Consider the following 23,389-nt stretch of genomic DNA (forward strand, 5'->3'; position numbering starts at 1 on the left):
AACACATACCGGCGTTCGCTCACTTCTCGATCCTGTCACGGCTCTCTGCCATGACAGGGGAGTGGCTGTATTCCCCCCTCCCCGCTACGATCCTACAGCGCTAAATGGCTGAACAGACGGGGGAGGGGGCGGGTACAGCTGGCTCTGCCTCTAGATAGGCTGTCACGCATGCAGCTGGATGGATCCAGACATAATTGTCGGGATCCGCTTCAGCTGCGGCGTCTCAGTATACAGTGAGCTGTAGCTCGCAGTATACTGAGCTTAGGGTGACGGGAGGACGCTAGTTTGTGTCCTCCCGTTACCCTAAGGAGAACTATTGGGAAAAGCCCTAACCCCATAGTTCCTCTTTAAGTCAAAAATAAAATCATAAAAATAAAAAAAAGGATTCTTTTTATAACACACGATATAAGTCATCCAGGCACTTGACTGTTATATAGTTACCTGACCAGGGCCAATATAGACACAGGTGGCATTAGCATGGCATCCTCCTTTGTTATCAAGTAGGCAGTTATTGATCTCTGAGCAGTCCAGCCCGTCTCCTGTCCATCCTGGGCGGCACACACATTTGTAAGCTCCTGACCCCAGTGGAATGCACTCAGCCTGTGAGAATACAACATTGTCGCGTCAAGAGAGTGCTCACATCTTCTGCAAGCTATGAAAATGTCATTATTGTCTACATTAAGCATTGAGATTATTTTTATAGTGTTGTCATTGGAAGGCTCAGAGCCAACTGGATTTCTTGTCTGTGACTTCACTGGGGAATTTATTTTCGCTTTATGTTCTGGTGACACTTGGGCAAGAAAGAGTGTCACCAGGACATTAAATCAAAGACAGCAACAGGACCCTGAGAAAAGTTTTAACCTTACTCTTAACCTTACTGGTATCTTCCTAAAACTAATAAACAGAATTTCCAATCTAACACAATATTCATAATCCCAGACCTGGGGGTACTACCTTATTATTAAATATGTATATAGCTGTGTCTCTTCAAATGAAACCTGTACATACTAAAACATGAGTGCTTTAGGAGGTCCAGAGGCCTAAAACACGCATTACCCCTTCTTAGGCAGTGATAACCCACAGAGTGGTAAAGTTTAGAGTCTATCCAAAGCTAATTTCATAACACACACTGATCTGTAGTTTATCTGATGGTAAAATATGAAAATATAGACATATATGGTTATTAATAGAATGGACAGTTTGGGGGCCATAAAAGTTGAATTAGCAGGATGAACAGTTTTATACATTTTTAAAAAATAAACCCCTTTTCTACTTTACTTACCTCTGCCATAATATTTTGTGAGAACAAACAGAGTAGAAGTGAGCAAAAGCAAAGCTATTAAAGACACGGCTAATCTCTGCACAGTTCACAGAAATGAGGTTCAGATTCTGCAACACAGCCCCATCTCAAGCTAAGAGTTAAGATTTTTTATGACACTCTCTTTTAACTTAGAGGGTTATTCAAAAAGGGTGAAGAGTTTGGAAATGGCAGGAGAAGTGAACAATCTAGGACAACATAGCAGAACTGGAAAGTGAGCTGAATTGGAAATGTTTTCCAAGTCAGCCATTTTGGCCTAGATTGTTCACTTCACCTGCCTTCTCCAAACGCATCACCCTTTTGTGAATAACCCTGTTAGTCTCACTGCTACTCCACAGACAAAGCAAGTTCCAACATTCAGTTAATTTAAGTTGTATATTAGGACCTAAATGTAAAAGCTGAAATAAAACAGAACTCACATTAACATTACAAAGCTTCTTATCAGGAGCAAGGCAAGGATTTGTTTCTCTACAATGAAACCCATCTCCTTCATATCCTGGTTTACAAACACAGCTGAAAGACAGACATAAAAAAAAAATCAAAACCAGATAGACTTTAAAGCGCATATATAGTCTTTATTTATAGTCTTTATGTATTTTTTGTGTTACGGCTCATGCATATGGGTTTAAAATACGATATCTTAAGATTAGTAATGTATACTTTTTCAAAACACAGCTGTATGATATGCTCATGCCCGCAGCTCTAAAAAAAACCAAACAAATTTGACAGAGCTGTGTTGAGGGTCCTAAATTTCAGCATTATTTACTCTGTATACATATAAACATTTGTGTTACATTTACATGCATATAGTATATGGCGAATTTGTACCCTAACAGTTGCTAGGGCACACAGGTCTTAGCAACAAAGGACACTAGACAGCTTGAGCCACTTGTGTCCTAGCAGCAAAAGGCACGAGGCAGCTTGAGCTGCCTGCTCCCTAGCAACAAAGGTTGCTAAGCAGCTCTAAGAGCCTGCTTACTAGGAATAAAGGACACTAGGCAGCTCAAGTTGCCTGCGTCCTAGCAACAAAGGATGTTAAGAGGGGCGAGTAACCTCCTTCCTACCAACAAAGGGCACTAGGCCGCTTAAGGCATCTCCATCCTATCAACGAAGGATGCATGTCGGCCCTCATAATTTAGCAGTGGCTCCGCATGCACAAAATGACCACAGCTATTCATTCAGGAATTCATATATGAAATGTTTTTGATATTGACACGTTGGTCCACAGCAGCAAATAGGTTACATTAATGATGTATGATTGCGAGCATGTGCTACATTTTATGCAGGATCTTGTTGACGGCTTTTGCCAGCAAGATCCTGAGTAATACATTGAGTATTTCCATATTCCAGTGTGCATAAGTCCTTAATGTTTTCAAAACTTTGCTCCTATCTACGGTTTGTAATTATACTTATACATGGGGGCAGTCATACTTGCTCATCACATACAAGGGCTGTGTTCCATTTTTAGCACTATACAGTGTTTGTGTTTTACAGCTACTTTTCACAAAGTAGGTCTCTAAGTCTGCTGACCTAGTACTCTTAACAGCTCCTAAGCAGGGATGCCGAGTGCTTGCAGTGAAATATAGATCTCCCTCTAGTGGCAACTGTATAAATATCTAAATTTAATGCTACAACCATAATTGGTAAAGAAAGCCTGTTAAAATGTCAAAGTCAAATAGAACATTAAGATAAAATAAACCCTGCAATAGCAACCCACAATATGTGCTCACTGAAAACACATTACACTTTCCTTTAAGGACTCAGACTAATATATTGATTTGACAGCTTCTTAGATAGCACATGGGATAACAGGCTAATGTAACAACAAAGCGAGTGACTTAGTATCTGAAGTAATATTATGCGTTGTACAATAGTGAAGCAAAGTACCTGGGTGTCTTTTTGCTATATTCACAGTCAGCATGAGCGTGGCAGTACGTTACAAGAGGTCCGCATGGAGTAGTTTTCAAATCACAGAATCTACCTGTATATCCACTCTTACATGATGCTCTCAAACAGCTACCATCACTGTCTATATAGTTATTGCACCTTCCATGGAGACAGTTACATTCTAAAACCAGATAAAATTGTATTCTATTATTAAGTAGTAACATGTTATTTTATACAGTACTTTGTTACACATCTGAACAAAAATAGTTGTTAACCTGTTCCGGCCAACATCATTTTACTAGAAAGTTATTTACTGTATATGTGGTAGCCAGGTTTATAGCAAAAAGTATCTGACAAATGTAAGTCAAGCACATGTGAGATTTCCTAATTATTACTGTAAACTCGATACTAACATCAGAAAGTCAAACTAAATAGGTAATCATTTTTCAATCATAGAGACGTCAGGGGGGTGTGTTTAAGGGTGTTTCTTCACTGTCTCTGTCTATTTAAACCTTCACTGTTTGTAATTCTGTCACTGCTATGCCCGAGTGGCCCCGAAAGTGCTTGTGTATTTGCCATGAGTTTTCCATAAATCTACGGTTGATGATCCTTTGAGGAATTTGGTGTGCTGGTGACGTTTCTCTTATACTATTTGCAAATGGTGACGCCTTCCGCAGTCATTCCAAGCACCCTTCCCTGAATACGGGGATTTCCGGCGAAGAGTGCAACAAGTCTTCTTTATTTAAGCAGATAATCAAACGCATAAGAGGACGTTAACTTTAGTGACGACTGCATGTCAAATCATGTACACGGGTGCACACAATTTTAAGGCTTGACATATTTGGTATCTATTTACCCGATGTGACCCCATTTTTTATATTTTTTTACCAAAAATGTGGGTAATATATTCAAAATTCAGATTTTATCATGTGTGTGCAAAAATTAAGAAATTGCTCCGGGGGGCAAGTAGTAATAAAGGGTATATCTTCTACACTACCACAGAAATTGTTCATTTGCTCCTAAAAATAAAACAAAGCCACAGATTTGCCTTAACTTGATTGGATGTTTGAAGCAATCACAACTTTCTTTAAAAATCCTTTTACTAACCCCAATCTAACTCTATGGCAAATAGCACAATTCTTTCCTGTACAAAAATGTACTAATCTTAGCAAAATAACTGTAGTACATCTTGTGTATGCCTTTAGTCATATAACTTTGTTAGATAAACACAGCTATTTTCAATGACATAATTATAAATAGTATCATTAACTGTTTCATAGTCACAGTCCTGATCTTACTTTTATCACATCGAGGTCCATACATGTTGCTGTCCATACAACGGCGACATTCAGGTCCAGTGAACGCTTCATCACAAACACATGTACCATTCCCTGTCATGCCTTCCATACACTAGAAGGTGGTAATTAATGTAGAGAAAAAATATATTTTTACTGTCAAACACAATATTTATACATAACTGCAAAGCAAATTGTAATGGCAAATAATTAACAGTAATGGTAATATTGTTTGTACAATGCAAAAACAAATGCTGGTGTAAGTGGGAAAACTATGAAAAACTATGGGGTCTATTCACTAAGCTGCCGAGGGCAGCCGAGTGAACAACCGACCCCAAGTGAAGTGAGCCAAACACTGTTCGGATATTCACTTCAGGCTGGTACGGCTGATTTCAGCCGTATATCAGCTGAAAATCCTATGAAAAATAATCTGAGGATACATAGTAATAAGTAATGTTCAATTGCATTTTTCGGTATAGTAAATTTATATAAGAAAGTTTATGATGACTGGGTTGCTTTAAAGTGAACTCCAAGAAAAACATTTGTAGAAGGATTAGAACCTATGTAAGGCATAATTGCTGCCTATGCTAGACCTCCCATACTTTCCTGAGTTTATACAGATCAATGTGACAGTCAGTGAAGGAAATATAAACTACACAAAACATTTAGCAGAATGGGGCAGCATTAGAACCTCATTTAGGTTCTTACCGCCTTGCACCCTATCCAAAATGAAGAAAAACATTTTAAGGCTCCACCTTAATCTATGACTGTGAATCTGTTCTTCAGTATATATAATATATTTACCTCTCCATTTCCAGAGCATGGGTTGGTGAAACCACCTAGGCAGGGTTTGCATTCTGGGCCATAGAACCCTTTGCAACACTGGGGCACCTGTAATCAAGATACAATATAAAAGAGAGCGTGGCAGAAAAATGGCCAGTGGCCAACTTCATTGTTTGTGCATATTTTTATAGGTGTGGTGAAGAAATATTTGGTTAAAATTATAATAGAGGTAGTTCTTAAAAAGATAGACATATAACATTTGCTAGTGCTGACTTGTTTTTTTCAATTTTAAGTCATCCTTACCCATCATTTACTAACTGGTGAGTAAATGACCGGGAACATGCATGACAGAACACCTAATATATTTAATATACTGTTCAGAGACAACAGACTCAACTCACAAAGCTAACACACCAGGATAAGGATCCTTATTTGAATCTTTATTTTATAAAAAGTGGCAGATATTTTCAAAGACCAAAGATATTTAAACTTTTACAGTCACACGGCTGAAAATAAAAATCCTCTCCTACTAGATTGTAAGCTCTCACCAGCAGGGCCCTCCTATCCCTCCTGTATTCAAATTGTATAAACTGTGTTGTCTCCCTCCATTTTGTAAAGTGCTGCACAAACTGTTGGTGCTATATGAATCCTGTATATTAATAATTATCCTTCTTCTTGGGAATTGAGTGCAATGACCCACTAAATAATAAAAGAAGGATAACAACCCCAAGGCGTGTACCTTCAAAAATAAGTCAGCAATGATAGCTCCTACATTTCTATCCTCGGGGTCCATTCAGAATTGGTTATTCATTGAGCATACTTACTGGAATAGTGACATTGCAGTACCTAGAACAGCCACTGCTGGGAAAGTCACTACCCATTACAGAACTTCGGTAGAGACATTTGTGTGTAAAGAGTGACTGCAACGAAAAGAGAAATCCGCTGTTATCAGTTCATAGTCTGCAAATGCATTATGTATAAAACAATTAAGTTGTAAAAATTAAGCTTCTTACTGTAGGTTTGGATCCCTCTGGACATTTACTGAAAAGGACCATAGTACAGGAGATACATGTTCCCTAGTATAAAACAACATATTGTTATTTATTGCGAATTAATTAGGTAAGGTAAGCAATCAATTTCTCATGTGACTGTTTTCTACTTGGAAATAAAAAAGGGGGTAAAGGTGAGGCATGTGTGTGGCAATTGGGTAATTATTCATACTATTACTGCTGCACAAGATAGAAGTATGCCAGGAAAAGCTCAGATATGACAGAATTCATGGGAGTAAAGACCATAAACATAGGCCGATATAGTCAAACCTTCTAAACACTTCACTATCGCAGACTATTTATCTGTAAAGCAGTAGAATGGCCTAGCACACTATGGAAAAATGTTAGCAATTTAATATCCCAGCAAAGTACTTACAAGTTTTAATTCAAATTTATTTTCATCACATCTGTGAGGGAGAATGGGTAATATAGTGGGTGGAATAAGAACACCATCCAGTGTGTAAATGCGGCCATTTTTTGCAGCAACATCAGCTTCTTCAACCTCTTCTCCATTCACTAGGATTTGGCCCTTTAAGACATATTTGTGGAACACTTACACGTACATATTACATTATTTAATTGATGGAAATCATATATTAAATTTTCCAATGTGCATCCAGGTACACACACTATATGCTTAAACATGACAATTACCATTAATTCAGTGAAATTAACAGGCTTGAAGAAGTAACACATAAAACGTATGGGCAACCTTTGCAGTTGAACAGTTCTGAACTGAATTGACGTGTTAAACCGAGAGAAGGCAACCTTAGTACCCCAGCTGGAACTACATATCCGATAAGGCATTGCAAGACTCTTACATTCACAGGCATGACTCTCACAGACATGGTGGAATATATAGGGATCTATTCACTAAGCTGCCGTAGGCAGCCAAGTGAATGACCGACCTAAAGCGAAGGTAGCCGAACGCCGTTCGGCTATTCACTTCAGGCTGGCATGGCTATTGCACCCGCCCTCTGCTGATGGACCTGATGGAGAACTGCAGCAGAGGGCGGGTGCAATGCTAGTTTACTTTTGGCTATTGCAAATTGAAATAGCCAATAGGAATCTAGCAATGCATTCCTATGGGCAATTTTTTTTTCGATTCTGACACAGCTCCGTGTCAGAATAAAGAAAAAAAAGAAAAAGCAGTGTTTCTCTCCTGGGCGGCCGGGAGCGGGAGACTCCCGGAGATCAGTGTCCCTGGTTAGCTGGTAACTCGGGACTCTGATCTCTCAGCAAGTGACCGGATCCAGTCGTAAGATCACGGCTGGCTCTGCCCAGCTGTCAGAAGCAGGCTGTCGGCCACTCGGCCAGCTTTGGCTTTCAGCGCGGCTCAGCCAAGCCGAGGCATATGCCTTCGGCTCCACTGAGCCGCTCGGCTAAGTTCGGGATCTGTATGGGCTATTGTGAATAACCCGTACAGCAGCCCTTCGGTTCTACTGAACCAAAGGGGTCTTGGGGCCGAAGCTAACCGAAGGATCGGCCGAAGCTACGGCTAGATCCTTCGGCTACTTCGTGAATAGACTCCATAGTTTCACCACAGCTTGAGTGTTGAGGCTTCCTTCCCCTAGCGTTAGACTTTAATTCAAATCAGGTGAAGAAGATTGTCAAGGCATCTGTATGTGGGGAGGGGTTGGTGGAAGTCAGTGAAAAAGGGTGATCTTTGGCAAGTATTTACATATTCTTAGCATGTCCTCACTGACCTCTAGCTGCAGACACTGTGGACAAATCCAGCCTCTAATTTCACAGCAGAAGCACTGAAGTAATTCTCTAAGCCACTGCAACTGCCCCTTTCCAAAGAACCTGCTCTGGATTTACATTAAAAATTAAAATCCTGATTACGGTGGCTATCCGCACCTTGTCCAACATTCGTGGTTGATATTGGGAAGCGTTGTAAGACAGAATAGCACTATATGAGGATGACCTTGTACTCTTTCTGTCAGACCTAGGTTCATCCCTTAGGGAATCGCTAAAGATAATTCACAACTTACTTGGGTCTAAGAGTGAATTGGACCAAATCCAAAATATTGGCCCCTGACTCTAAAGCACAAGGATTACCAAATTAGTTGCAGATTATATATCACTATATCTTAACCCCTTGTTAGTATTCCTTAAGAATACAATAAAGGCATGGAATAACTTGTCCCTCCCTCTTGTAAGGTGGATCAACCTCATTACAATGAACATCCTGCCTGTATTCTTTTATATGATTTGTAGTGCCCCTGTGTGGATTTCAAAAAGTTTATTTAAATGTATTGATATGCTAGTTTCCTAATTTTTCTGCGGTTCAACAGCTCCACGGTAAAAATAGCACTGCTACAGTTACTTTTTGCTGCAGGGATCCTGACAGATTTTAGGAAATACTGTACAATCTAGCAGACCAAATGGTATTTGCTCACTGATGTTGATTAAGGAGGCTAACCATATTGTTGTTATTTTAAAGGTGGCACCACTGGGTTCCTTTAAAGTGTTACAGAAACTTTTATATAGGGGTCCTCCGTCCTCTAGCGCTGTACAATATCACGGTGTCTATGAAAGTGACAATAAAAGCATGGCACACTTTACAGTCACTATTCCCTTATTTCCAAACCTTATCCCTAATCCAGCAGTGTGGGCATTACAGTGGAATAAAACTCTGGGGATATCAAGCACAATAATAATTTGGGCATGTTTGACTTCATCAAAATTTCAGCTCACAAACAATTATCTCTTTAGACAGCTTCAGTTTCAGCATGTGTTCCTAGCACAGATTGGAAGCTCAGAATTGATATTGTGCTTTATGTAACATTAAACATCTTTATACACTGAGGCTCCAAACTGTCTGCTTTCGCCACTCATTTTCTGATATCAGAGGGAATATTTTTCATCTATCATGATATCCAAATTATTAGTCATAGGGAGATGAGAGTTATTCCTTCTGATAGTATGAGCTATAAGCTGCATGTGGATGCATAATGGTATATTCTAGCCTTATATAACATCCCATGGATTGACTAAATGGATTTTTTGACCCTGCTTGAGGCAGCCATGTTGTGTTTAGATTTGCTGCGATCAGGATGATGCACTGGTGTTGGAAATCTTAACTCTGGCCCAACCAATAGACTCAGCTGGTCCATATAACCTATTTTGTAGAAAATATCCATATTTGTGTATTTGATTTTTTTTCTATTTTTTAAATTTTTTTACCTCTGTAAATATGTTTATGCAATGCCTGCCTTGGAATATTGGAGATCTGTGTACTAAGCTAAGAATTTACAGTTCCTGGAGAGATTGTTGCATTATATTACGTATGTTACATATGTATGCTTGCCCAGCAGACCAGTTAGCTGACAAACTTCAGGTGGTGTCAAGATACCCTAATTTCTGTGTCTGATGTGCTGATGTGAAGTTCTGTGTGTCTGTATAGGCAGCGGAAAGGTGAAAGTATGCGAGGATTCCAGCTCACATGATAGCTTGGGAAATCTCAGAAGCGTGTGGGAGCCACCTAGCTGACAACAAACTTTAGAGTGCGCCAGATTTTATGCAAAATTTGTATCTGCCTGTGTGTGTGTGCAGCCAGTCTCCCTATAGTGATATTGCTGATTGTCATAAATGTTTCACAGTCCTCTTTTCAATGTATACGTTATTTTCATATGCAAACCAGGTGCTCTTAGGGTGCAGAAATAAATGGTTGATGATTGCGCCCATGCTGGACAGGATGACTGTCCTTGGTCAGAGATTGTACTATTCACTTTAGCCTTGTGGATAGTGCATACCTTACTCCAACTAAAGCTGGCCATATACCTTACAACCATCACAAGACCTTTGTCTTGCGATGGTTGTAAGGTAATTAAAAAAACGTAGGATCTGCCCATCTTGGACAGGCAGATCGTACTTGCGATCATCGCAAGCCCGCCCCCCTGAGGGGAGTGTTTCCGATGACTGCAATGATGAATGGGCAGTGTGCGCTTGCGCACACCGGCCCGTTCGGCATTTGTCTTACGAGCATGCCACAAACCCGCCGACAATAATACGATTCTCGGCGGGTTTTCAAACATGCTCGTTAGACAAAAGTCGTGCGACTTTACAGGTCGCACGCCTTCCATACACCTTGCGATTATCGTACGATCGTGGGATTTCCCAGGATTATCGTACGATAATCGCAAGATGTATGACCACCTTAAGACTGCTAGATTCTCATCAGATAGCTTCTCAGCTTGATGGAGCTGCTCAGCAGACCTATCTGATTTTATACACATTTTCTCTTCACATTATTTAATTTTTTTACAACTACACACATAAAACCTGCTCTATATATCTGTTTTTTTAAATCTGTTAATGAGCACCAATCACATCTTAATGAGCTACACATGAAAAGAAACACTCTACTACTTACATTACTGGTTATGTTAAACTGGATCATTTGGTTTGCCATACTCATAATCTGAGTGGATGATATGATATTTGCAACATCCAGCTGTAAAAAGTCAAGGTGATAATCAAACATTTATAAAATATATTGGAAAACTCATTCAATAAATTGTATGGAGAACATACATTGTAAGTGTATGATGATTTACACACAGGACTAAGTAGAAGTCTGTATTACAAAATTCTAACAGGACTGGCCTTGTTCTACCATTATTTAATTTAAACAGAACCACTGATAAGATTATGTTAGGGTAAGCCAAAAGGATTTAAAAAGACAACCACACAAAATATGGAAGAAATTGTATTTACATGCCATCACTTGCCATTACAAATCCAAAAGGCAAGCGGTAGATTCCTCATTTAAAGCTAGTAAACCAATACATACAACATCTGGCAACTGCAAGGAAGCTCAGTTGTACATTTTACTGATTTGCTAATATAAAAAATATCAATGAAACTTACTTCAGCAGATGAGACAATGTGGTATCTCATAAGTTCTAAAAGTTTCCAAGATCCCTGTTCACATACAAAGAAAAGGGGAAAATGAAAAAACATAATTTAGGCAAACAGTACTGTATAGCTTGAACAACGCTAGAGATAGAACTTGTGAACTATTACATTTGCCAGCCTTGCCAAAATGCCCACTAATATCAGCTGATCTTTGCGGATGATCTGTGTTAAGGTCCTATGGTGACTATGTGTTTGTAGGCACTTCCCTAAAGCATCCCACAGCTGTTTGTCAGGGGGAGAACTAATCAAATCCTAATGGTTTTCCTAGCTCAACCCATTTGCATTTTTTTTTAAAGATAAATGGCATTAGGCATATTATACTTTCCCCTTTGAAATCCACAGCAATAAACATACATACATAAAAGTGCTTCTGGGGTTCAGACTGTGCCTTAACCCTTAACCCTCTTCTGATTTTTATGGAAACCTTAATTAGGTAAAAGCAGCCATTGCTAGTCAAAACTTTCCCACCATAAACCTTAGGACAGACCAAAACCAACACCACACATTTGTAGTATAACGTTATTGTGGGTGATTCATTTACCTTATCAGCACACAAATCTACACAACAAGTGAAACGTTTTCACAGAGCTGATTCTATAATTAGTGTATAAGAACATTTAAATGGTGTGGAAGCTCTATTCACATATTGTTTCACCCATACTGTTTCACATAATATTGTACTGGTAACCATATTTGTTTAAACCAAAATTATACTGTATACTAACATTAATAGAAATTTATGACGCTTTACCTGCTACAGCAATTTAAAACATTTTCCAGGGAGACATTTTATAACAAAAGAGCGTAAGTTTCGGTTATCATCAAATAAATTGTTCCTCTAATAAAAAAAATTATGATTTTATTTTAATAGGATAGCACCTAACAAGGAAGTAGAATTTTCTTCTTTACCCATAGCCACTTAAGGCTTCAAACTACTTATCCTATATGCAACTGGAGACTTAACGAGGATTGAACAAAGGTATACCGGCTATATACATGCTATTGTTGCTAACCTCTTCTTATGAAAGATTGCTTGGCTGTCATACTAATCCAGCATCCTTAGAACTGTCTGTGTCACTGACCCACAACAAGTAAGCAGATCAGAGTATTGACTTTGGTTGCTTAATGTTTATTCCTGGTCAGTGAAGCCAGAGACAGCAAGGCAAGTGGCATTAATAGCAGGATGTGAGCAATGACAACCCCCATATGTTTATCGGTACCAGTTTCCTTTAAAAGCAGGATCTCCAGTGGTTCCCACTAGATGACTAAAGCCCGGATCATCCAAGGGGCAGGGAGCCTGTGGTCTCTTGAAGAATGGGTTTCCCAATCAGGGGGCATGTTGCCACTCGGCAGAGCCAGTAGGGAACCCATAATTGGTTCTATGGGTTAGATGAATATTGGATTCACCTGGCAGACAATGAAGTTCACCTCCCCCAGTCAACAGCAGAGCATTTTCCATTATGTACTAATCTTTATTTATTACAGCTTCAATGGCTAGTCTATAGTCAACATAACATCTGGATAGGATGGTTAAGTAAAAAGATTAGACCTCTTTGGACAACATGTATTCCAGAGTCCCATTCTCCATTCCAGAGAGTGCATCATTGTTGGGAACAAAAATAGTATAAGGCCCATCCTTCTCTAAGTCAGGTCCCAGGTTAGATTTCTATAAAGAAAATAAATAGTGACAGACAATGTATCAGTACTTCAGTTCTTTGCTGTAGGAGAAAGTAGGAATGGAAAATATCTCACCTCCAACAAAGACCTGAAACGATTGTATCTACCATTTTCTAGGAGGATGTCCATGATTGTCTCCTGAAAATAATAATAAAAAAAATAGAAGAATTAAAAGTTAGGAAAATACATGTTCAAATTTCGCAGTTGGCGAGCAATTGTGGGCAAAAGGGATCCTGAACATGATTGATTCGGGTGGGTAGCAATCAAAGTGAACACAAGTGGGTTTATTGATTTTTCATCTCATTCAGTATGAAACCTACTTATGTATCGCCAACTTGCAGGTGTAGTTATAGGTGTAGTTATCTAACATAAAATATCACTGGTTCCACTGGTTTGGTAATAATGAAGTCTTGACCCCACTCGTACACAAAATAACTTTTAACTTACTTTAGTGTTGCTCTCCAGAGTTGGCTCTACAAAATCCATAGCTTTATCAATGATGTGTATGATTCCATTAGACGCCATTAGATTTTTTGCTAGAAACCTGACTCTTTTTTTGCTTCCACGAATCCTTATTTGTAACTCATTATCCTGAAAATTAAAAAAATCAGAAATATTCATTTTGTTAGTTAAAAAAAGTATTAAAGGGAACCTGCACTGAGAGACAACAGGGGCTACCATTGCTGACCATCTTCAACAAATATTAGTTGCCAGGCTGTTACTGGCTCTGGTGCATTGTAAATCACTAACATAAAAACAGCATGCCAGTTGGTGGCTCACCAAATATAAAAGTCATTGAATCAGCATGGCAGTCAGGCAATGGATATTTTCAGAAGAAGAGGTCAGCAATGACAGCATATATCTCAGTACACGTTTCCTTCAAGACATGTATGTAAGTGTGTGCCTGGAGAAAAAAACAAAAAACTTTTCTATGAAAAAAAGGCATCACATGTCACCACAAACAGTCACCTAAAAAATAGGCAACTCTTGCCTACCAGCCAATCATTACCCTTAGGGTAGCCACAGAGCGGTTTACAGCTACCTAAAGGCAATTGGCTGGTATACATCTGCCTATTCTTACAAGTGTCCTGAGCACTCATCACAACCATAATTTGACAGTGACATTGGTACACGTTTGGCATGTTGATCTTTTCTTCTGCTCCTAAGGAACTATTAACTAGTCTATGTTATTCTAACAGAATCTTACCGTCTCTCCAGCAATCACTTCCCCTGATTTCCCAGTCAGTGTATATATCAAATCTGTGTTGTTAAAATCCTCGACATTCAACTGGCCAGCAATCATGTGCAGCTTGATGAAGTACAGCATATTCTCTTTGCTTGCAATAAGATTTTTTACCTTGAATAGAAAAGCAAAACATGGTCTTAATTTTATATGAAATTAAAACCCCATTTCCAAAAAGTTGGGACGCGGTGTAAAATCTATAAAAAAACAGAATGCAATGATTTGCAAATCTCATGAACCCACACTTTTTTCACAATAGAAAATAGAACACATATCAAATGTTTAAACTGAGAAAATATACCATTTTAAGAAAAAAATACGGTCATTTTAAAATAGATGGCAGCAACACGTCTCAAAAAGTTGGGACAGGGCATGTTTACCACAGTGTAGCATCCCCTCTTCTTTAAACAACACTCTGTAAATGTCTGGACATTGCGGAGAATAGTAGCTGGAGTTTTGGGAGAGATATAGGATTCTAACTGCTCAACAGTCCTGGGTCTTCTTTGAAAATATTTGGCACATCTTTTAAACAATAAATATGACAATTGATGAAAGGTCTGGACCTCAGGCAGGCCAGTTAAGCACCCGGAATCTTCTACTATGAAAGCATGCTGTTGTCATAGTTGCAGTAAGCGGTTTAGCATTGTCCTGCTGCAGTATGCAAGGTCGTCCCTGAAAAATATGTTGTCTGGATGGGAGCATATGCTGCTCTACAACCTGGATATATCTTTCAGCATTGATGGTGCCTTTCCAGATGTGCAAGCTGCCCATTCCATACACACTAATGCACCCCCATACCATCAGAGATGCAGGCCTTTGAACTGAACACTGATTACCAGCCGGAAGGTCCTTCTCCTCTTTAGTCCGAAGGACACTGTACCCATGGTTGGCAAAAACAAAGTAAAATTTCAACAGTTTTCCATTTTGTGACAGGCCAATTTAAATGAGCTTTGGCCCAGAAGACGGCAGCGTTTCTGGATGATGGTTAGATTTGGCTTCTACTTTGCATAAAGGAGCTTTAACTTGCATTCTTGGATGGCACTGTGACGGACCCCCGTACTCAGGATGAGTATGTCCGCCGCTGTCTTCTTCCTTGCTGAGGAGATATTGGAACCTGAAGATCTGTAGCTCCCAGTTTCCCCAGTCACTAGCCAAGGCTTGAGTGTAGGGTAAACAAACTCTGCTTTATTGAACAACTGCACAAACTTTTATACAGAAAGTGATCAGATCAGAATATAATCCCATCACATCCCCCGTCCCCTCCCTGGACATTCTGTCTTCATAACACCACAGGTGTCCACCTGCTAACGAGCTCCAGACAGCCATAGCAGAAGCCTGGCCAGAATGTCATTGTTCTGAGCTCCCTCAGAGAACAATAGGAGATAACGAGGGATGGTTCAGATAGTCTTTCCATAACCAGGTCACACAGCATAACGCACTCAAAACATAACTCAACACCAATACACATTTAACTTATAAACTGATCACCATGTTGTCACAGGCACCTCAAAATGTTTTCACAGACAGTGATTTTTGGAAGTATTCCTGAGCCCATGCAGTGATGTTCATCTGAGGGAATGAAGATCACGGGCATCCAATACTGCCTTTCGGCCTAGTCCCTTGCACACAGAGATTTCTTCAGATTTTCTGAATCTTTTGACATTATGTACTGTAGAGGATGATGATATATTTAAAGTCTTTGCAATTTTACATTGAGGAACATTATTCTGAAATAGTTTTTGGCAATTTTCAGACACAGCTTTTCACAGATTGGTGAACCTCTGCCCATCTTTACTTCTGAGTGACTCTCTAAAGGTGCCCTTACACTTTACAACCCTTTTTGTCTTGCGAGGGTTGTGAAGTAATTTAAAAAATGTACGATCTGCCCATCTTGGACAGGCAGATTGTACTTGCGATCATCGCAAGCCCGCCCCCCTAAGGGGCGGGCTTCAGATGACTGCAATGCTGAACGGGCAGTGTGCACGTGCGCACAGCGGCCCGTTCGGCAGTCATCTCTCGATCATGTTAAAAACCAGCCGAAAATCGTACGATTCTCGGCTGGTTTTCCAACATGCTTGAAATACAAAAGTCATGCGACCTTACATTAGAAATGGTCGCATGCCTTCCATACACTGCACATTTCTCATACGATCGCTGGATTTTTCCCGCGACTCTCGTACGAGAATCATGCAGTGTACGGGCACCTTTAGATGCTCCTTATATACCCAATCATGTTACTGACCTGTTGCCAATTAACCTAATTAGTTCTTCCAGCTCTTGCTTGTTAGTACCACTTACTTTGCCAGCTTTTTGTTGGCCTGTCCCAACTTTTTTGAGATGTGTTGCTGCCGTCAATTTCAAAATTACCTTATTTTTTTCTTAAAATGGTACTCCGTTTAAACATTGGATATGTTTTCTATTTTCTATTGTGAATAAAATATGGGTTTATGAGATTTGCAAATCATTGCATTCTGTTTTTATGTAGATTTTACACAGCATCCTAACTTTTTTGGAATCAGGGTTATACGCTCTGTAAATCCTCAATGGGTAGATTTATCAATAGAATTTTCTGAAAAAAATACAATAACTACTACTAATGCTATATTTAGCTGGGCTCTGCAGCAAAGTAAAACATTGGTCCACCAACTGGAACGTCACAAAACCATTTACAAGCCACTATGGAGACCTGTGTATTCTAAATCCACATAACTGGTATCATTGCAACTCAACACAGAAAATATATGAATTTATCTTAAAGAGGAACTCCAGGGAAGCCACTAAATAAGCAGGAGGAATACATATATTGGAGCTGTGTTATCTGCCAAATTAAAAGTCTGTTCAGCGATTTTTTGATTTAGGCAGTCCTGCCAGACAGCGTACCCAGATCCTTGACCTTTGATACAGGGTGTGCGCAACAAAAAACATACTAACTCCCAGACTACTAATAAAGACGAAGGAGTGCATTGAGAAGGTCATTCTTCTTTTCCCTCCTGTTCTGTCCCTGCCTCTCCCAGCGCTGCTATGTAGGAGATTACAGGAAGCAGATATCAAGTAAGTAACTGCAGTTACTTATTTCTGCCTGGAGCTCCGCTTTCTTCATGGTTCAAATACAGTATTATGGTTAAATGATTTACCCAGTAACATTTTTCACTGTGTATATTAAACTGTTTGCTTCTGGGCCTGAAGCAACGGTATGACCTGCTATGCTTACTATGACCTTTATATTAGCAAAAATGCTTGCAGCGTGTCATGTATTATCTATTGTGATTAGTGATGACTGAATAAGGAGGATCGGTATTTATGCATATATTCAAGTGGATAAGAAAATCTGCAATTCACTTATTTGCAAATTGATTGCTATATATATAAAAAGATGTAAAAACATGAAAATTGAGATTTGTTGACTGTCATTAATGTAACTGGATTACTTAAAAATACTCACATCTTTTGCTTTGATGCCTCTGTTTATGGGTACCAAGACAGTGAACGGTCCCAGTGAAGATAGTTGCCAAGAATAAGCCTCTATGGGTAAACAGCAACAGGTCACATACATTTATACCTTTTAATATTAGAACTAATGTTATGACATCTCTACCATGCTAGTTGATGTTTAGATCATGATACATAGTAGCCAGTTTAATGCCTGCCTTGAAGACTGATCCATTTATAAATTAGTAGACGCGAGATATGTAAAACCAGACAAAATGTTGCTGTTTGGTCACCTTTTAGTTATTTTTTGCAGTTTTATAAACTGATATTTTACATTTTTTTTGTATAAAAACTGATATTTATTACAGGGTGCCATTTATTATGTGAACATATCATGAGAACGTGTTGGGCTTTTTAATAAGTAAGCCCAGTATTGCCTGTATTGCTTTTTTTTCAGCCCGTATAAATGCACACAAAAAAAAAGACATTGCTGGGGAGGGGGTTGCCTGCTATTCAGGCTCAATGTTTAGCATATCCATACTTCATAGAGCTTGGAACAATTGCTTTGAGCTGTTTTGATGGTAAAACTAAAATATTTACATCTAATATTTCCTATTTACCTGATTAAAACTAGATAACATTTTAAATGCTTTGTCATTTTATATGGAAATATATGCATAAACAGAAATATATATATATATACACAGTTTTAGTATTCTATGTAAGAACTAAACTAGTACACACAGGCATTTCTTAAATGCTTTCTTTTGTAGAAGATAGTAAGCCCACATGCATTTCTATTTTAATTTTTAAGAGTTTATTATGGTGGGGTTCACTTAAAAAAAGGAGTAGATAATGTTCACTTTCAAAGTTATTTTAATTTATAAAGTGAAATTTCACTTATCTTAGTAAATAAGTTGAAACAAAGTCAAAATTCACTTTGTAAAGAATACCCTTGCATGTAATTGTTTATTCTTTGCAAAGTAAAATTTTACTTTGTTTCATCTTATTCACTAAGCTAAAAGAGAATATTGGTTTAAGAAGTGAGCAAGATTTACTCTTTTAGTAGATCAAAGTCATTGAGGGGATTTTATGAAAACTGGAGAAAACAGAATCTGGAGCAGTTGCCCATGGCAACTAATAAGCATCCACCTTTTATTTTAAAACCTTAACTGGACAAACTGAAGAGAGAAGTTGATTGGTTGCCATAGGCAACTGCTCCAGATTCTTCTCCAGTTTTCATAAATTCCCCACTGTATTTCAAGCCATTTTTTTTTTAGTTAACGCAGAAACCACTTTTAAAATCAGCGAAATACAACAAGGCACTACACAATCTGGTACAAATGTGTGGGTGCTTGGAAGTAGAAAAGCACTGATACCATTTTTTCAAGACCAAGTACAGGTACTTTCCCCCAGGTACTTGCCGATACCAATTACCGATACTTGTTCTTAAAGGAACATGTGAAATTCCTTCTAAAACAATACAGACTAATGATTTTAGGGCAGTTTCTTCATAGTTATGAAAAACTGTAACTCAATCCATAATTATACTTGCCCTGATAAAAAAATAATTTTAACCCAAACTAGGGTTGCACAGATACCAAGTACAGTACTCGGTACAGTACTTGGATACTTTTGAGCTCCAAGACTAGACTAGAGAAAAATTCAAAAATTAGGAGGCCGCTGTCATGTGTAAGGAGCACTCGGAGCTCCTGGGATTTGTACATCTCTGTTTTATTGTACGATTTCGTTTTTATAAATATAAATAAAGTGATGCACAGATACCAGTTTTGCGAGTACGAGTACTGGTACTTGCCGAGTACTTACAAGTAAGAGTACTGATACATTTTTGTTTATTGTCATGTGACAGTTTTTCTAAAACAATACAGACTGATAATTTCAGGACAGTGGTGGAGCGCCAGAGCCCAGACATAGCTTCAACCGCTGCAACCCTTGTAGTTTTCATGAAAATGCCAAGTATCGGCACTGGTACTCGAAAAGTATCTGTGCATCCCTAACCCAAACCTCATTTAACCGTGCTAAGAAGTGCTTCTCACCAATGAGTGCTCACAATTTGCGAGTGAAATTCAAAATCCATAGTGCAGGGCTGCACTGGATGGCAGTATGGGGTACAGATCAGAGTGGACGGACCGTTTGCCAAAAGGTAAGTATAGCAAGGAGCGCTTAATGTGCATTGTGCGTGCTAGAGAGTGCTGCTGCCCCACTACCACAATATGGCACACAGCGGAATTAGGGCAGTTTGTGTTTATTTGCACGCAGATGGATGGCGGGGCAGGGTGGGTTGGTTTTTATTTGTAAATTCTTATTTATTTTATTATCTTTTTTACCTTTTTTAGCACTTTCTATTTTTTTTTATTATTTGATATTTTTATAATTTTTTTTACCTTTTTATCACTTTTTAAAATGTTATTATATTTATATTTTCGTATTTTTTCAATCTTTTTTAACATTTTTATTTTATTATTTTCTATTTTTTATCACTTTTTTTCCACTTAACTTTATTGATATCACACAGAGGATAACAATCCCCTATATGATATCATTCAGAGGGGACAGGTTCTCTTTATGAGCCTGCCCTCCAGTAAAGAAAATCCAGCACAGAATTGTGCTCTATCTTCTGTACAGCTTAGGTTGTGACAGCTGACAGGAAATGCTGTGAATACAGCGCTTTCTGTGTAACTGATCACACAGAGCAGAGCAGAGAACAAACGCTTCCCCCTCTCCATCCTGAACTACTTTGCCGTGGTCCTGAGTCCTCCAGATGAGCGGGGGAGGCCAAAAACCATAGCGGAGAGGGGTGGCTGGTGGGAAGGACCTTGCGGGGGGGACCTTGGAGGGGAGGGGTTAGCTGGGGGGGTGCTATGTATCGGGCATTTTCATGAGTACAAGTATACTAGTATTGGTATTGGTTCATCTCTACTTGGAAGAAAAACACAGAGAACAATTGACTTTATTTCACCCTAAGTGTGTCTCAAGGTTAATCGCTGCAGTAAAAGTGTCTAAAATAAATGCTCTGGTGTATGGGAACCTACATACAATAATGGAATGCTTTCCCTTTAAATGAAAATGTTGGACATCACTGCTTGAGAGCCTAAGCAACATTAAATATTTACCAAACAATCCGATGGCAGTGGCTAGCCTTCCTTGCCATTGTCCTGGTTCTTTATTAATCTCTTTCATTCGCTCTAAAAGGTTTCCATAGCAAACAAATCCATTACCAACATAACCCTTCTTGCATGTGCATCTGCCAAAACAGGATAATGAACATTTAAAATATTCATACTTATATAGGTGGTCACACAATATAAATCAATACAGATTTAGGAAATTCAGTCATTGTCACTTACTTAATTTGTCCAGGAGAGACAGTAGTGCAGTTGGCATGTTTACTGCATGTGTTCTTAGTGGCACATACATCGGTCAATTGACATCCAGTTCCAGGCTGAAAGTTTCTGTAGCTTTCTTTACATTCACAGTGAGACTAAAAAACAAATACGATTGCTAAGAATCGATAAACAAAAATGATTAAGCTGCACATAAACATAAGATAAAGATTGCTTAACCTTGTCAATTTCAACTGGATCAGGTGATAATGCCATTTGTATAAGCAGTGAAATAAGGACAATTAATTATCAGATCAGAACACTTCATTAACTTTATCAAATGGATATGAGTGCTCTACACTGATCCTAAAGCGTTCATTCAGTTTGTTGGTTTTCGTGCTCCAAGGTTTCCAATCTCTAGAGGCAGATTCCAGGGATGTCCCGCATCCCCTGTTTTCTTTGTCCTTTGTACTGAAACCCTTGGCCATAGGGATTTGACACAGCTCTGATACAGTGGCGGAACTACCGCCAGTGCAGGCGGTACGGGCGCACCAGGGCCTCAGGCCTCTAGGGGGCCCAGCACAGTCCCAGCGCCGGATCGGTACCCAGCGGCCAGCAGGCCCCCCATCTCTGCGCCGAGAGTGTCGGATCATCCGTTCATCCGACACTCCCGGCGCAGAGATAACGCACTGAAATGGGGGGGCCTGTCCGCCGGCTGAGATAGTATGGGGCCCGCCGGCCGCTGTGAGGAGGGAGCCGAAGAAAAGGAGGCACTGAAGACAGCCCTGCAGGCACAACATGGGGCGTTGGACGGCAGTGAGGACCCAGCAAACAGAAAACACATAGGAAACAGATGAAGACAGAAGACCGGCCAGAAGAGGTGAGGGAGGGGGGGGGAAATAATTCATTAAAATAATTATTATTTGTAGCCTAATGTTGTATAAAGTACTGTTGCAGCAATGCAGAATGGCACCCTCTATAGAGGACTACAAATCTCAGCAGGGGGGGGGCCCAAAAAAAAATCTTGCACCAGGGCCCTTTGTTCCTTAGGTCCACCACTGCTCTGATATAAGAGGACTAGAGGTTTGCAGGATATGAATATTGGATTTGTTTATTTGCAAATGACACAAATCTTTTTCTTACAAATCCTCTGACCTCAATAATTTAGCAAACTTGTAAACCAGCGTCAAGACTATTTCAGGTTTACAAGTTACTCTTACACAAGTCGACAGCCTTAAACAGAATTGTATTGTCAGAACTGGTATCAACACTACAATCTTCCTTCCCTTGTCAATGGAAAATGAAGAGGATAGATCCTTTTCACTCCCAGCTACAAAACAATGTACTCTGCAAAAATTCCTGCCATACTGAGGCAAGCCAAACTAATGATAGAATCATAGAAGCGTTCTCAAATATCAAGGCTTGGAAGGATACGAGCGACTAAAATTACCTTACTCCTTAAAATTTCACATCCCTTTAGATCGCTACCTCTAAAAATTCCGGCTCATATAACAACGTTACTTTCTTCGGTTTATCTGAACCAACCAAGGCATTAAGGAGGCCTCTCAGTCCTCCATGTAACCGGCTACTACAGTATTATGCATCCCAAATATCTCCTCTAATATCATACCATACAATGCTTGGCATCCTTCTCTGGATGAACTTGTAGACTTTGGAATTAACACCTATTCCCATCGACACGCTATTATGGACTCTGCCATTGCAACGTAAACATATAGATAACCCTATCTTAAAATATCCCTTAAAATTGTTGGACAATGTATAATATTCTGGAAATCTGTCCCCATATATCTCACTGGACACCATAGTACATAATACTACATAATCCTTCCCTTCAATGCTGGATGAACCTTACAGATTTCATAATTGTATAAAAGGAGCTCTGAGGCAAACATATGACATGCTCACTACCAATGAAATCTTAAGTTTCAAAACTTTGAAAACATTTTTGCCATCTTCAGAAGTTTTTAAGTATCTTTTATTAAAATGTTTTATCTTTGCATCAACTTTGACAATTCCCCTTTCCTAAAACCATTCACCCAATTAAAAAATCTCTGTCTACACAATCTTTCAGGGAAAGGGGCAATCTCTGATATCACTACTAGAGGCACAATGCCCAGCTCCCCTACCCTATGTTGGCAAGTGGGATATCCTAATGGAAACAACCCCAGTGACTGGGCCCATTTCTGGTGGTAGAGGTCGATTACAAAATAATGCTGCGGTAGTATATAGTCCCCCAAAGAATAGCTAAATTTATACAGGGGGGCCTCTCCCCATGCTTTTGGGGATGCCTGAGAGATGCAGGAGCGCCCTGTTTAAATTCTTAACTTTTACTTTTACCACTGCTAAGCAGACTTTGGCAAAGGCTTAAAAGTTTGAAGGTGCTGTTCTGTTTCATGAAATGTAAGTGACTATTACCA

General features: G+C 39.3%; 1 protein-coding gene across 1 annotated transcript in view; it reads right to left on the reverse strand.

Annotated features, from left to right (window-relative positions):
- STAB2 (stabilin 2) overlaps positions 1-23,389 on the reverse strand; it is a 114,693-nt gene that overhangs the window by 64,640 nt on the left and 26,664 nt on the right. Inside the window, exons 9-25 of the mRNA XM_018559668.1 lie at positions 20,973-21,106; positions 20,739-20,869; positions 17,618-17,697; positions 14,140-14,289; positions 13,380-13,523; positions 13,008-13,070; positions 12,805-12,921; positions 11,208-11,261; positions 10,711-10,791; positions 6,709-6,861; positions 6,297-6,359; positions 6,108-6,203; positions 5,305-5,391; positions 4,504-4,615; positions 3,206-3,386; positions 1,738-1,831; positions 442-600 (exon numbers count right to left, since the gene is read on the reverse strand). Coding sequence (XP_018415170.1) covers positions 442-600; positions 1,738-1,831; positions 3,206-3,386; positions 4,504-4,615; positions 5,305-5,391; positions 6,108-6,203; positions 6,297-6,359; positions 6,709-6,861; positions 10,711-10,791; positions 11,208-11,261; positions 12,805-12,921; positions 13,008-13,070; positions 13,380-13,523; positions 14,140-14,289; positions 17,618-17,697; positions 20,739-20,869; positions 20,973-21,106 — 1,899 coding nt within the window. The remainder of the gene's footprint in view (positions 1-441; positions 601-1,737; positions 1,832-3,205; positions 3,387-4,503; positions 4,616-5,304; positions 5,392-6,107; positions 6,204-6,296; positions 6,360-6,708; positions 6,862-10,710; positions 10,792-11,207; positions 11,262-12,804; positions 12,922-13,007; positions 13,071-13,379; positions 13,524-14,139; positions 14,290-17,617; positions 17,698-20,738; positions 20,870-20,972; positions 21,107-23,389) is intronic.

The sequence above is a fragment of the Nanorana parkeri genome, unplaced genomic scaffold, assembly GCF_000935625.1.
Source record: "Nanorana parkeri isolate BGI_ZX_2015 unplaced genomic scaffold, ASM93562v1 scaffold411, whole genome shotgun sequence".
In the NCBI taxonomy this organism is placed as follows: domain Eukaryota; kingdom Metazoa; phylum Chordata; class Amphibia; order Anura; family Dicroglossidae; genus Nanorana; species Nanorana parkeri.